The sequence below is a fragment of the Rhinatrema bivittatum genome, chromosome 1, assembly GCF_901001135.1.
Source record: "Rhinatrema bivittatum chromosome 1, aRhiBiv1.1, whole genome shotgun sequence".
NCBI lineage: Eukaryota > Metazoa > Chordata > Amphibia > Gymnophiona > Rhinatrematidae > Rhinatrema > Rhinatrema bivittatum.
In genome coordinates this window covers 420,997,544-421,013,579 of record NC_042615.1, presented here as the reverse complement: position 1 = coordinate 421,013,579, position 16,036 = coordinate 420,997,544, and the positions used below count along the sequence as shown (strand labels likewise).

Sequence of the window (16,036 nt, the reverse complement as noted above, 5' to 3'; positions counted from 1 at the left end):
GACTCACCACACAGCCTGGGATGTCTCACAGGAGCAAGTGTCTGGCAGCAGAATTCAGCTGTTTCACCTCCTGCGCTGCTTCCCTCAGCACTGCTTGGGCTCTTGCCTCCATTGTGGCCTAGTCATGGCCCTCTCTCTCTCTCACTTGGTTTCTCTCATCGCCATGCCCCAGTTCTGACTGACAGCTTCTCCACTCCTCTGTGGCTCAGCTGATTTGGCTGCTGGAGCGGCCCAGCACCTCTTTTCCTGCATCGGTCTCTCTCTCTCTCAATGGGTCCTCCCCTTAGTGGCCCAACTTGACGGCTCTGCTCACGGCTCTCTTTCCTGCTCACCGCCAGCTCAGGACGTGAACATGGAAGCCAACAGCAGCAACGATTTCCCTCGGCATCTTTTCACTGCTCCTGTGTGAGCCCCTGCCATTTGTTCTGTCTGCCCCTATTGACACTTAAGCGCTGTTTCAGACCTCCATCAAACTCGGGCAGTTTTCTCCATCCTCTGTAGCATTCAACTGCTACTTCAAGCCTTCCTCCTCACCACCGAACTTAGGTAACTTTTATTTGTATTTATTTTGGGATACCCTATTTACATCTGCCTACCTGTTCCGCGGAGGGGGGGGGGGGGGGAGACCAGAAGTGACCCATACTGTTGCCTGATGTGTTAAAAAGCTAAAATTATGCCCTGGCCAAGTTTGCGGAGAGCCACTAACCCAAAGTAGCACAGCTTCAGATGGAATCCTGCTTTCTTTTGTGGAGCCAGGTCAGCAAAGGCTGGTACAAGGATATTAGGTGTCATAGGTGAACTTTACAACCTTGCACACACTCCTGGCTACACCCTTCCAAACAAACACTTAAAAATTACACATTTATAGTAACAGATTTTTCATGAAAAACAACATTCAAAGTAAAATGTACTAAGGTAAAAATATCACTTACAACATGTATTTTCATGCACTGCTGTGGTATCAACTATTAAACTCTGCAAAAAAGACACATGCAGCCATATGTTATTAGACTATTGTAAAGCGTGTTGGCCCTCAGAAGCACTGAGTAAACTGAATTACAAAATAGCAATCCTCCCATATGAAAGCAGCACTCACTTCCATTACTCAAACAGTAACAGCACTACCTATGAAAAGGCAATATCTCAAATATTACACCAGACCCTCAAACACCATTACACCTGATATTAGGATAACAGAACAAGCCAAGCTGTTGTAGATCCCTACACAGAAACTACATGCTAGCAGAATACCTCATCTCACTCACACATGCAGAACACAGACTTCCCTCACCAAATGCAGAATAAAAAGAGAATAAAGTATAACTAGAGAACTGAAAACTGTAACAAAATACTCCATTTGCAGTGCAACAATGGAAAAACAAAAATATCACAGAATTGTAAATAATGCTCCTAAATATAATATATTATGTATTTCTAGTTGACACAAATTTTGTTTATAGGAATGGGATACAAAGCCAAGACTCATTTAAAGATTTTTAGTTCCATACTATATATATTGGGACAAAGAGAAGTCCAATATAGACTGGGTAAATGTATCATCGGGTCACACTAGAGAGATAACGTTCCTGGATGGAATAAATGATAGCTTTATGGAGCAATTGGTTCAGGAACCGACGAGAGGGGGAGCAATTTTAGATCTAATTCTCAGTGGAGCACAGGACTTGGTGAGAGAGGTAACGGTGGTGGGGCCGCTTGGCAATAGTGATCATAATATGATCAAATTTGATTTAATGACTGGAAAAGGAACAGTGTGCAAATCCAAGGCTCTCGTGCTAAACTTTCAAAAGGGAAACTTTGATAAAATGAGAAAAATTGTTAGAAAAAAACTGAAAGGAGCAGCTACAAAAGTAAAAAATGTCCAAGAGGCGTGGTCATTGTTAAAAAATACCATTCTAGAAGCACAGTCCAGATGTATTACACACATTAAGAAAGGTGGAAAGAAGGCAAAACGATTACCGGCATGGTTAAAAGGAGAGGTGAAAGAAGCTATTTTAGCCAAAAGATCTTCATTCAAAAATTGGAAGAAGGATCCAACAGAAGAAAATAGGATAAAGCATAAACATTGGCAAGTTAAATGTAAGACATTGATAAGACAAGCTAAGAGAGAATTTGAAAAGAAGTTGGCTGTAGAGGCAAAAACTCACAGTAAAAACTTTTAAAAATATATCCGAAGCAGAAAGCCTGTGAGGGAGTCAGTTGGACCGTTAGATGATCGAGGGGTTAAAGGGGCACTTAGAGAAGATAAGGCCATCGCGGAAAGATTAAATGATTTCTTTGCTTCTGTGTTTACTGAAGAGGATGTTGGGGAGGTAACCATACTGGAAAAGGTTTTCATGGGTAATGATTCAGATGGACTGAATCAAATCACGGTGAACCTAGAAGATGTGGTAGGCCTGATTGACAAACTGAAGAGTAGTAAATCACCTGGACCGGATGGTATACACCCCAGAGTTCTGAAGGAACTAAAAAATGAAATTTCAGCCCTATTAGTAAAAATTTGTAACTTATCATTAAAATCATCCCTTGTACCTGAAGACTGGAGGATAGCAAATGTAACCCCAATATTTAAAAAGGGCTCCAGGGGCGATCCGGGAAACTACAGACCGGTTAGCCTGACTTCAGTGCCAGGAAAAATAGTGGAAAGTGTTCTAAACATCAAAATCACAGAACATATAGAAAGACATGGTTTAATGGAACAAAGTCAGCATGGCTTTACCCAGGGCAGGTCTTGCCTCACAAATCTGCTTCACTTTTTTGAAGGAGTTAATAAACATGTGGATAAAGGTGAACCGGTAGATATAGTATACTTGGATTTTCAGAAGGCGTTTGACAAAGTTCCTCATGAGAGGCTTCTAGGAAAAGTAAAAAGTCATGGGATAGGTGGCGATGTCCTTTCGTGGATTGCAAACTGGCTAAAAGACAGGAAACAGAGAGTAGGATTAATGGGCAATTTTCTCAGTGGAAGGGAGTGGACAGTGGAGTGCCTCAGGGATCTGTATTGGGACCCTTACTGTTCAATATATTTATAAATGATCTGGAAAGAAATACGACGAGTGAGATAATCAAATTTGCAGATGACACAAAATTGTTCAGAGTAGTTAAATCACAAGCAGTTTGTGATAAATTGCAGGAAGACCTTGTGAGACTGGAAAATTGGGCATCCGAATGGCAGATGAAATTTAATGTGGATAAGTGCAAGGTGATGCATATAGGGAAAAATAACCCATGCTATAATTACACAATGTTGGGTTCCATATTAGGTGCTACAACCCAAGAAAGAGATCTAGGTGTCATAGTGGATAACACATTGAAATCGTCGATGCAGTGTGCTGCGGCAGTCAAAAAAGCAAACAGAATGTTGGGAATTATTAGAAAAGGAATGATGAATAAAATGGAAAATGTCATAATGCCTCTGTATCGCTCCATGGTGAGACTGCACCTTGAATACTGTGTACAATTCTGGTCGCCGCATCTCAAAAAAGATATAATTGCGATGGAGAAGGTACAGAGAAGGGCTACCAAAATGATAAAGGGAATGGAAAAACTCCCCTATGAGGAAAGACTAAAGAGGTTAGGACTTTTCAGCTTGGAGAAGAGACGACTGAGGGGGGATATGATAGAGGTGTTTAAAATCATGAGAGGTCTAGAACGGGTAGATGTGAATCGGTTATTTACTCTTTCGGATAGTACAAAGACTAGGGGGCACTCCATGAAGTTAGCATGGGGCACATTTAAAACTAATCGGAGAAAGTTCTTTTTTACTCAACGCACAGTTAAACTCTGGAATTTGTTGCCAGAGAATGTGGTTAGTGCAGTTAGTATAGCTGTGTTTAAAAAAGGATTGGATAAGTTCTTGGAGGAGAAGTCCATTACCTGCTATTAAGTTCACTTAGAGAATAGCCACTGCCATTAGCAATGGTTACATGGAATAGACTTAGTTTTTGGGTACTTGCCAGGTTCTTATGGCCTGGATTGGCCACTGTTGGAAACAGGATGCTGGGCTTGATGGACCCTTGGTCTGACCCAGTATGGCATTTTCTTATGTTCCATATTAAGAAGCATTTAGCCTGATAATTCAGAAGTAATCCAGCTAAATGAACATTTGAGAATTTATCCAGCTAAATTCTAACCAGACAACATTTTATATCATTCAGACGGATAACTTCTGAGTTATCCAACTAAACGGCTTTTTATAAATTGACCTCTGAAAGGTCCATATTCAGATATAGTCCAGATAGAAAAGTTAGCTGGATAAACTTACCTGGCTAACTTTGGAGGTGTATTCATTCAGTAGTGCAGCAGTACTTTTAAATATAGTTGGCTGTCTTAAAGTTAGAAGGATAACTTTGTCTGACTACATTTAGGACAGCCATTTGGCCCGCCGAAACTTAACTGACTAATGGGGTTATTTTTCAAGCTGAGAGAGCCCATTATTGCGTGCGTTAGGCCATTATCGCACTTGATAACGCCCTGACACAAGCAATAATGGGCTTATCGCGCAGTAAAATTTAGGGGAAGGGGTGGAGTTTGGGAGGAATTAGGGAGAGGTTTAGGGAAATGGGGTGGCAGCACCGCTGCCGGCGATAATGTTTTGGATATTATCACCAGCAGTAGTGCGGGAAATAGCACAATCTTTTAGTGTGGCGCTATGGGGGCGATAGAGTGTGGCATGGCCGCACCAACACAGGCAAAACCGCACCGCCATGATGTGGCCTGCTGCACATTAGTGCCCTCCTACCCCTGTTTTCTCCCCCCCGCCCCCTTTATCGCGGTAGATCAGCATTCTGCAAGGACCTCACGCATCACCTAGATAGGATTTTAGACAGTGCTGGGGAGGAGTTGGCTGTCGTGGTACATGTGGGCACCAACGACATAGGAAAATGTGGGAGGGATGTTCTGGAAGCCAAATTTAGGCTCTTAGGTAGGAAGTTGAAATCCAGAACCTCCAGGGTAGCATTCTCTGCAATGCACTCTTTTCTACGTGCAGGTCCCCAGAGGCAGGCAGAGCTCCGGAGTCTCAATGTGTGGATGAGACGATGGTGCAAGGAAGAGGGCTTCAGTTTTGTTAGGAACTGGGGAACCTTTTGGGGAAGGGGAAGTCTCTTCCAAAGGGATGAGCTCCATCTTAATCAAGGTGGAATCAGACTCCTTTAAAAAGGAGATAGAGCAGCTTTTAAACTAGAACAAAGGGGAAATCCGAGTCTCTCTGCAGTGCATGGTTTGGAGGGAGGTATCTTCAAAGGATACTAATGATGCATTAGAATTAGGGCATCCCGACAGTGAGGTTCCAATAATAAGAAAAGTAGTCCAAGTGCCTGTAACTAAAAACTCACCTGAGCTAAAAAATTCTAACTTATCTCTATCAATTAAAAAGCAGAATGAAAATACAAACAAAAAACACACTTTGAAATGTTTATATGCTAATGCCAGAAGTCTAAGAAGTAAGATGGGAGAATTAGAATGTATAGCAGTGAATGATGACATAGACTTAATTGGCATCTCAGAGACAAAGTGGAAGGAGGATAACCAATGGGACAGTGCTATACCGGGGTACAAATTATATCGCAATGACAGAGGGGAGCACCTGGGAGGCGGTGTGGCGCTTTATGTCCGCACTGGCATGGAGTCCAACAGGATAAACATTATGCATGAGACTAAATGCAAAATCAAATCTTTATGGGTAGAAATCCCTTGTGTATTGGGGAAGACTATAGTGATAGGAGTATACTACCGTCCACTTGGTCAACATGGTGAGACGGACAGTGAAATGCTAAGAGAAATTAGGGAAGCTAACCAAATTGGTAGTGCGGTAATAATGGGAGATTTCAATTACCCCAATATTGACTGGGTAAATGTATCATCGAGACATGCTAGAGAGAGAGAGTTCCTGGATGGAATAAATGACAGCTTTCTGGAGCAATTGGTTCAGGATCTGACAAGAGAGGGAGCAATTTTAGATCTAATTCTCAGAGGAGCACAGGATTTGGTGAGAAAGGTAACGGTGGTGGGGCCACTTGGCAATAGTGATCATAATATGATCAAATTTGAATAAATGACTCTCCATGGCTTTCGTGCTAAACTTTCAAAAGGGAAACTTTGATAAAATGAGAAAAATAGAAAAAAACTGAAAGGAGCAGCTACAAAGGTAAAAAGTGTGCAAGAGGCGTGGTCATTGTTAAAAATTACCATCCTAGAAGCACAGTCCAGATATATTCTACACATTAAGAAAGGTGGAAAGAAGGCAAAACGATCACCGGCATGGTTAAAAAGGGAGGTGAAAGGAGCTATTTTAGCCAAAAGATCTTCATTCAAAAATGTTGGAAGAAGGATCCAACAGAAGAAAATAGGATAATGCATAAGCATTGGCAACTTAAATGTAAGACAGACTAAGAGAGAATTTGAAAAGAAGTTGGCTGTAGAGGCAAAAACGTTTTAAAATATATCTGAAGGAGAAATCCTGTGAGGGAGTCAGTTGGACCGTTAGATGATCGAGGGGTTAAAGGGGCAATTAGAGAAGATAAAGCAATCGCGGAAAGATGAAATTATTTTTTTGCTTCAGTGTTTTCAGAAGAGGATGTTGGGGAGATACCTGTATCAGAGAAGATATTCATGGGTAATGATTCAGATGGACTGAACCAAATCACGGTGAACGTAGAAGATATGGTAGGCCTGATTGACAAGCTGAAGAGTAGTAAATCACCTGGACTGGATGGAATACACCCCAGGGTTCTGAAGGAACTCAAAAATGAAATTTCAGACCTATTAGTAAAAATGTGTAACCTGTCATTAAAATCATCCATTGTACCTGAAGACTGGAGGATAGCTAACGTAACCCCAATATTTAAAAAGGGCTCCAGGGGCGATCCGGGAAACTACAGACCAGTTAGCCTGACTTCAATGCCAGGAAAAATAGTGGAAAGTGTTCAAAATATCAAAATGACAGAACATATAGAAAGACATGGTCTAATGGAACAAAGTCAGCATGGCTTTACCCAAGGCAAGTGTTGCCTCGCAAATCTGCTTCTCTTTTTTAAAGGAGTTAATAAACATGTGGATAAAGGTGAACCGGTAGATACAGTATATTTGGATTTTCAGAAGGCAATTGACAAAATTCCTCATGAGAGGCTTCTAGGAAAAGTAAAAAGTCATGGGATAGGTGACAATGTCCTTTCGTGGATTACAAACTGGCTAAAAGACAGGAAACAGAGAGTAGGATTAAATGGACAATTTTCTCAGTGGAAGGGAGAGGGCAGTGGAGTGCCTCAGGGATCTGTATTGGGGCCCGTACTTTTCAATATATTTAAAAATGATCTGGAAAGAAATATGACAAGTGAGGTAATCAAATTTGCAGATGATACAAAATTGTTCAGAGTAGTTAAATCACAAGCAGATTGTGATAAATTGCAGGAAGACCTTGTGAGACTGGAAAATTGGGCATCCAAATGGCAGATGAAATTTAATGTGGATAAGTGCAAGGTGATGCATATAGGGAAAAATAACCCATGCTATAATTACACAATGTTAGGTTCCATATTAGGAGCTACCACCCAAGAAAGAGATCTAGGTGTCATAGTGGATAACACATTGAAATCATCAGTTCAGTGTGCTGCGGCAGTCAAAAAAGCTAACAGAATGTTTGCTCCTACCATGTGACAGAGGCTGGCCAAAGGCACCGATAGCCCTGTCACACGGTAAGGGCAAAGGGCCATCGGCGCCATTTTGTTTAGTGGCAGCCTACGGCCCAAGAGCAGGAGAACGCTCCCGGGACCCCACTGGACCACCAGGGACTTTCAGTAAGTCTTGGGGAGGGGTTGGGCAAGTCTTGGAGGGTCAGGAGGGTGGGGGGTTGCAATTAATTAAATTTGAAGGTTTGGAGTGGGTTTGTGGTTGTTGTTTTTTTTTAATCTGAAGGGTTGGGACGAATTTCAGGCATCATTTCGGGGGGGGCAGATGAAATAAAATCGGCCCGAACCGCGGGAAAATGAAATTTCCAGCGGCAGGCCAATAACGAAGGCCGAACCAAAAGATTTGGCTGAATCACATCTCTACCAGGCTTTGTCTTCCTCAAACACACCAGTCAACTCCCTGTCCAGTCTCTGTCTCCTTCACACATACCGGTCGCCTCCTTGAGCAGTCTATCTTTCTCATACACATACACACAGCAGTCATCTCCCTGACCTATCTCTCTCTCAATTACACATATGCTCTCTCATGTTCACACTTGCTGTCAATCACACTTGCACAAACACACTCTCTCTTACATACATGCTGTCAATCACACACACATGCTCTCTCTCCCACTGGCTCGCTCTCACTCACAACCCTTCCCCCCCCCCCCCCAGCACAAATGGCAGCTGCAGTAGCCTCCTCCTCTAGCCCCCGTGGCCTGAAAATGAAGAATTCCATCAGCTATGGGAGTTAACTCTGTTCTTTCTCCTGTTGCTGATCGCTGGCTCTGCTTTGGTCCGGGTCCATGCTTCTGCCACTACTTTTTGCAACATGGTCTTCTCTTCTTCCTGTGCATCCTACTTACATCACTAACTGTTCTGGGCTGTGGGGGCAGGAAGAAGAAGGGACCATGCCGCTGATGTTGACAGCTTCTACCAGTGGCAAACCCAAAGTATTTGGCACCCGGGACGGATACTTCCTTTGATACCGCAAACCCATCTATAAATTTTAAAATTTCCTAACATTGATAAAATATTTCAAAACAGCAGACATCAAATAACACCCAATAATTAAAACTAATAAGTATTTAAAAAATATCCTACTCTCCAAATCTGAGATAATTCTGAGATTATCATAGACTGGGGGCACGCTTACACGCTCACATACACTTCCTCTGTCTCTCTCTCTCACACACACACAAACTGAACCAGAAATTGCAACAAGCCAGATTCTGTATGGAGTGCAACAATGGAAAAGCAGAACATCACTATTTCTCAAAACAAGACAATCAAGAAATATAAATCAATCTGAATAAAAAAATCCTTACTAAAAAATATACATATCAAAACAATTTATGAATAAAACATCATCCAATAATTAGAGCTCCTGTACAAATTTAAAAAAATGTCCTAAACATCGATAACATATTTCAAAACAGCAGACGTATCAAATAATACCTGATAATTAAAACTAATAAAGATAAAATGTTTCCCCCCATACCATACCTGGGAACTTTTGATTTCCAGTAACTCTGAGATTGTAATGGATTAGTGGAGGGCATTCACAAACTTTCTCCGCTCTCTTATGTTGTCACATTTCTACACTCCCTTTCACTCACCTCTCAGTCACTCATCCCCCCTTCCCCTACTCTCACCACCCTTCCCTCCCACATGTCTTCCATCCCTCACCCCCAGTCACTCAAACCCCCTTCCCTCACTCTCACCCCTCCCTTTCGTACTCAGTCACTCACCACTTCATTCTCATTCCCACTCCCTCCCCTTTCTTGTCAGTCACTCACCACCCTCTCCCCTTCCCAGCCTTCATTGTCACCCCCTCCTCCTCTCTCTGTCACAACACCATGTGACTCACCTCTGCCCCAAAGTGGTCCTCCTTCCTGCCGGCGAGGTGCAAGACACCCGCTGGCAGGACACCACAGTGATACTGAGCTGGGGGCCTCTAATTGCTAGCTGAGGGGTGGGAACCTGTGCCAGAGTGTCACAAATCGGTGCCACATGGGGCTTCTAATTGCTGGCTATAGGGTGAGAACCCCCGCCTGCCTGTCACAAATCTATGCTGCGCCAGGCCTCTAATTGTTGGCCACAGCAAGGGAGGCACTAGGAGAGGGACAGGACAGGATCAGCGAGCACAGCAGAGCTGGTATGAGAAGCACGCGCTCAGGGCAGGCAAAGCAGGTTCTCTTTTCTCTTCTGCAGCTGCACCGCCAGATTATACGTAAAATCAGCTGATTAGTGCTATGAAACACTCCCGATGGCACCCCCCTTTGCCCCCTCTTTAGTACATCACTGGCTTCCACTAACACTGCTGCTGTTCCTGCCCAGATGGAATGGCAGCAATATTAGTGGAAGAATATATGCGACTCGCTGCGAAGAAGGAGAGAGAGGGAAGCACAACCGGGGCAGCAGTACACCGGGAAGCTGTGACACACCTGCTGGTGCTCGGCGACACACTGGCGTGTCGCAACACACTGCTTGAGAATCCCTGGTGTAATGTATTGTTATCGAAGTATTGTTAAAATTATTTTTATTGCTGTTGGAGTACTGTAATCTGCCTTGAACAGATTTGCAGCAAGAAAAGCAGGATACAAGTTTTACATTAAATAATAAGTAAAACAAATCTCTCTCCTCCCAAAAGAGCAAAAAAACCGAGCAAACTAAGACTTAGATTCATCATCTTGCTATAAAGTTTGCATGAATACCACCAGTGATAAAAAAAAAAAAAAGGGAGGGGGGTTTGGTTAGGGAAATTTTTGAGATACTGCAACATGTGCACCCAGATAGGCATTTCTATGTTTTGGGCTGCTCCTGGAGAGGGAGAGAGAGAGATTCTTTATAAGGCTCTCGTATAAGTAAACTATTTATATCACTGTAGGAGGGTCAACTAGTAACTCGAGGTGAGGTTTTGGATGTGTGCTAGGTTTTGGGGGGGGGGGGACAGTTTTACATGCACAGACAGAGGTACAAACAGCACATTAGACATCAGTGAAGATTTGAAGTGATTTGTAGTGAGCAAAGGGACACAAAGATGAGATTTGTACATTGTACTCTCGATTTAGCTTGATAGCAGCTAGGTAGAGAGTGCATCAACCTGGTCGAGAGTACAATGTACAAATCTCATCTTTGTGTCCATTTCCTCACTTCAAATCTTCACTGATGTGTACTGTGCTGCTCGTACTTCTGACTGTGCATGTAAAACTGCCCCCCAAACCCTAGACCACCACCAAAACCTCACCTCGAGTTACTAGTTGTCCCTCCCTCCTACAATGGTATAAATAGTTGACTAATATGTGTACCTCCCTCTCCCCCAAAACAGGATTTGCTTATAACATGTGTGCGTTACACTATCAAACATAATGTTAAATACCCCACATTTTTATAAACTCCTCTCTGTTGACTAAATTTCTAAAATTTGCATATGCAGCTTGCAATGCGTTATTTATCATGGGCATTATTTATTTATTTATTTAACACTTTTCTATACCGACCTTCATGGTAGGGACCATATCAGGTCGGTTTACATCAAAAAGGGGGAACTGTAACGAAACCGTAGGTAACAGGAAGAACAAAGTTACATTCAACAAGGGAGGTAAACTTGGAAGCAAAGATTGCTGGAAAGAAAAAGACTAAGGAACGAAGTACTTAGGATAATGATAACAACTGTTTTAAGAGTCAGGGTAGGCTCTTATATCGAGCTTGGGGGTGGCTTTTTTGTCGTCTAATGAGTGTCTGGCGGATCTGAGAAGGCCTGGCGGAAAAGCCAGGTCTTGAGTTTTTTTCTAAATGTTAAGAGGCAGGGTTCCAGTCTGAGGTCGGATGGGATGTTGTTCCAGATAGCTGGACCTGCTGTAGAAAAGGCTCGGTCTTTGGTCGAGGTGAGACGTGTAGCTTTTGTAGGTTAGGGCCCTAACATTATTTTATGAATGACCCTGTAAACTAGAAAAAAAGCAAACAGTAAAAAGGAAAGCAAAATATAAAGCCCCTAAACATATCCCAACTGTAATAAAAAAAAAAATATATATATATATATATATATACACATACATACTCAAACCAAACCCCTGTTCAGAGAACTTACTTTATTTAATAACCAAACAAAACCAGTAATGTGTGCCTGTGGGTACTCAGGGTAGTGGTACTTGAGTTTACAGACCTGCAGTGAAATAGCAGAAGCTTTCAATAGGGATTTTTTTTTTTTTTTACTGTCTTCTTCTCCACTTCTGCCCTAATTAAACACCTTTACAAATATTGAGTTGTCAGTATATAGTAATGTATTGTAAAAGTGTAGTACTTTGACTCCATTGAAGCATCTCGGTTCATTGTGACTCCAGCATACTTAAATGTAGAGTCTGGATCAGTTGTATTATTATTGGCTTAAAATAGAGAACCAGTTATTTTAAGCATTTTTCCCATTGGCACATGATGGAGAAAACCCTTTAACACATCTGGCCCATAGTTACTTGTATTTTATTTTGCAGGTTATTGTGAATTGGGAACTTGCTGAATTAAGCCCTCGGGAGCTGGCGATGCTAAGCTTTGCTCTGGCAGTCACTCGTGCTGAGAACATAACTGATGAGCACTTTAAGAAGCTGGAGGCACACGGTTTTGACCTGGAAGATGCCTGGGACATAGCCATGGTTTCTGCCTTTTTTGCCCTGGCGAACCGCATGGCGCATTTCATCCCGATCTTCGGCCAAACAAAGAATTCTATACCATGGGCAGGTTACCCAGAGAAAAGTAAAAGGCAGAAAAATCCTAAAATGACTTTGCAAGCCATACGTTGTAAATAAACATCCCTCTCTCGACATAAAAAGCTGCATTTTTATTACTGAATATGTAGAGCAGGGGTCCTCAAACTTGTTCCTCGAGGGCTGCAACCCAGTCGTGTTTTCAGGATTACCACAATGAATATGCATGAGACATAGTTGCATACACTGCTTCCACTGTATGCAAATCTATCTCATGCATATTCATCGTGGAAATGCTCGGTTGCGACCCTCAAGGAACGAGTTTAGGGACCTCTGGTGAAGAGTATGGCATAAGGATTTTACATGTTTATGGTGCCATAGGTCAATTATAAAATAACTGTGTCTCCTACTTATAGCTCTTTTTATAAATATGTATTGTTCTTTGTTATTAAAATTATCACACTTCTTACAAAGTAGCACATCAAAGGATCAATTCTGAAAAGTAGGCTAGGATAGAAAAAATGCTGATAAGGTGATATATTTAGATATAGATATACCAGCACTACTAAAATGGAACAGTACAGTAATTACCTTAATACTTCAAGATACAGTACTCTTTATGAAACAAAAATTATGTTCTGTGTGTGGGAAATGGTTGTATATCCATCGTTTAACTTCACAAGCTGCAAAATTAGTTGGATCTTGTACAAAGTGTTAAGAACTGTTTTTGTCCTTTGGAAAATGGAGGCCGTGGCATTCACTATTGAGCCCTCAAAGACCGCCAACAGGTCTGGTTTTCAGGATATCCCTAATGAATATGCATACAATGGAGGCAGGTGCATGCAAAGTATCTTGTGCCTATTCATTGAAAGCCAAATTTTAATAGCCCATCAACGCGGCAACGCATGCACGTTATAAAATCGCCACATCCACGTGCACATGGACGCACGTACATGTTTTGAAAATCTACCCTTAATGATAACCTGAAAACTCAAGCTGCTGGCAGCCTGTAAGGGCTGGGAGTGAATACCACTGTGATATAGTGTGATCATCTCTATGCTGGGGGTGCTCAAACCAGTCCTCTGGTTCCCCCCAGCCAGTCGAGTTTTCAGGATAACCCTAATGAATATGCATAAGAAATATTTGCATACGTAGGAGGTAGTGCATGCAAATAAACCTCATGCATATTCATTAGAGAGATCTTGAAAACTTGACTGGCTTGGGGTCCTCGAGAATCGGATTAAGCATCCTTGCTCTATGCATTATATATCTTTCACTAGTTTAGTAGGTTAATACAAGAACTAAGCAGATACCTATTCTGGCTTTTTATTATTGATATGTTTTATGTATTTTTCATTAATATTTTGTTACTTTAAATATCTGCTGCGGCAGTCAAAATATCTGCTGCGGCAGTCAAAAAAGCAAACAGAATGTTGGGAATTATTAGAAAAGGAATGATGAATAAAACGGAAAATGTCATAATGCCTCTGTATCGCTCCATGGTGAGACCGCACCTTGAATACTGTGTACAATTCTGGTCGCCGCATCTCAAAAAGGATATAATTGCGATGGAGAAGGTACAGAGAAGGGCTACCAAAATGATAAAGGGAATGGAACAACTCCCCTATGAGGAAAGACTAAAGAGGTTAGGACTTTTCAGCTTGGAGAAGAGACGACTGAGGGGGGATATGATAGAGGTGTTTAAAATCATGAGAGGTCTAGAACGGGTAGATGTGAATCGGTTATTTACTCTTTCGGATAGTAGAAAGACTAGGGGGCACTCCATGAAGTTAGCATGGGGCACATTTAAAACTAATCAGAGAAAGTTCTTTTTACTCAACGCACAATTAAACTCTGGAATTTGTTGCCAGAGAATGTGGTTCGTGCAGTTAGTATAGCTGTGTTTAAAAAAGGATTGGATAAGTTCTTGGAGGAGAAGTCCATTACCTGCTATTAAGTTCACTTAGAGAATAGCCACTGGCATTAGCAATGGTTACATGGAATAGACTTAGTTTTTGGGTACTTGCCAGGTTCTTGTGGCCTGGATTGACCACTGTTGGAAACAGGATGCTGGGCTTGATGGTCCCTTGGTCTGACCCAGTATGGCATTTTCTTATGTTCTTATGTTCTTAAAGAGATTTGTTTTAAAAAATTAAAAAAGAACCATTTTAAAAGTGGCTGATAAGGTAGATAAAAAGCTGTCAGTTAAGTTGGTTTACAAGAATGCTAATAAAGCAGATAGATCACTAAAGTTATTTGTGAAAAACCAGCTGCCAAACAAAAATATGAAATGAATAAAGGATGAAACTGGAAAAGTACTACTTTAAAGCAAAGCTGTTAGGGTGGGATGGAGAACTGTGGTTTCATTATTTACCTGTGCACCCTTGCTTGTTTGGGGAGGGTAATTAACTAAAACAAAACAATTTATTGTTACTGTGCTTGGTATGTACAAGAAACAAATATATGTGAAATGCCTGTTTTTGTTTTTGCATTTAAAATTCAATAAAACATTTATATATATAAAAGTAAAGCTGTTGAAAATAGGTTTCTTGGATTCTACCAGAATTTGTATGCTAAAGATAACAAGGTAGACTCGGAGGATAAGTGCAGCCCCTCTGACCCTGCTAGCACCTCCATTAGTGGCAGGGGCCAGCCTCTTTTTGTACATTTCGGGACCTGTCCTTAGCCCCTTTCTGGGGATTTTCCCTCCTGGGTTTCTCCTGCTGGCCCCCTCATCAGTGACAGCCAGGCTGGCAGGGTGAAGAACCAGCACGGATGCCAGAGCCATTGCCCCAACAGCGTCACACCGAAGAGTACTCCCCTTTGCATATCTCTTCATACACTACTGAGGTGCACAGGCATCTTGGTTGTTTCTTCCTTCAGATAAGGGGAACATTTTAATTTGTTTATATGTCAGTATTTTAGTCTTCATAATGGTTCTGTACTGCGTATGTCACTTTCTATATTTTTTAAGGTGGGACTATAACTGACAGGACTGACCAATGTTTATAAGTAGGGCTTCTGATTTGTGGGTAAACCGAGAAATCCTGATAAAAGCCCTCCAATGAGGAAATCAGGTTTTTCAGTTCTGATTAAAAAAAAAAACCAAACCAAAATAGGTCTACCTAGGCACAAAGGCAGCAGCCTGATGATGTCTGTTACGCGTGCTGGCCGCGCAGACCTACGGCTCAGCCCCCTCACCTCTTTCAAAGTAATCCAGTGCCTGGACCCTCATCTCTGGTGGCTGTGGGCTGCCGGCTCCGTCCTCGGGCCGCCCCTGGTGCCTCCGGCTCTGCTACAGCTCCTGGTGCTCCGCGTCGGGCCTCTCCGCAAGGCTCAAGGAGAGACGCCATTCCGACCAGCGCTGCACCCCTCCCTAGGCGCACGCACGTGCATAGCTAAACCTTAAATAGGGCCCACGGCGGGAACCTAGCCGCAGCCCCAGATGATGATGTCAGTGGAGCTCCAGTATATAAGCCCGGGCCCCGCTTCCTCAGATTGCCTTTGCAACAGGTCCCCTCGCTAGTTGAGTCCTCGTTACTTCGTCTGTTCCTTGTTCCTGATCCTGAGTATCTTCGTTCATGTTTCCTCGTTCCTGTGTTCCTGTTCCTTCTTCTTCCCGTCGGATTGCTGACCTGGTTTGAC

The 16,036-nt window shown here is 42.3% G+C and overlaps 1 protein-coding gene across 2 annotated transcripts in view; it reads left to right on the top strand.

Annotated features, from left to right (window-relative positions):
* LOC115092468 overlaps positions 1 to 13,846 on the top strand; it is a 47,216-nt gene extending 33,370 nt beyond the window's left edge. For both annotated transcript variants that reach the window (XM_029603309.1, XM_029603316.1), the window contains one exon: positions 12,182 to 13,846. In XM_029603309.1, coding sequence (XP_029459169.1) covers positions 12,182 to 12,493 — 312 coding nt within the window. In that variant the 3' untranslated portion in view covers positions 12,494 to 13,846. The remainder of the gene's footprint in view (positions 1 to 12,181) is intronic.
* Positions 13,847 to 16,036: the final 2,190 nt, after the last annotated feature.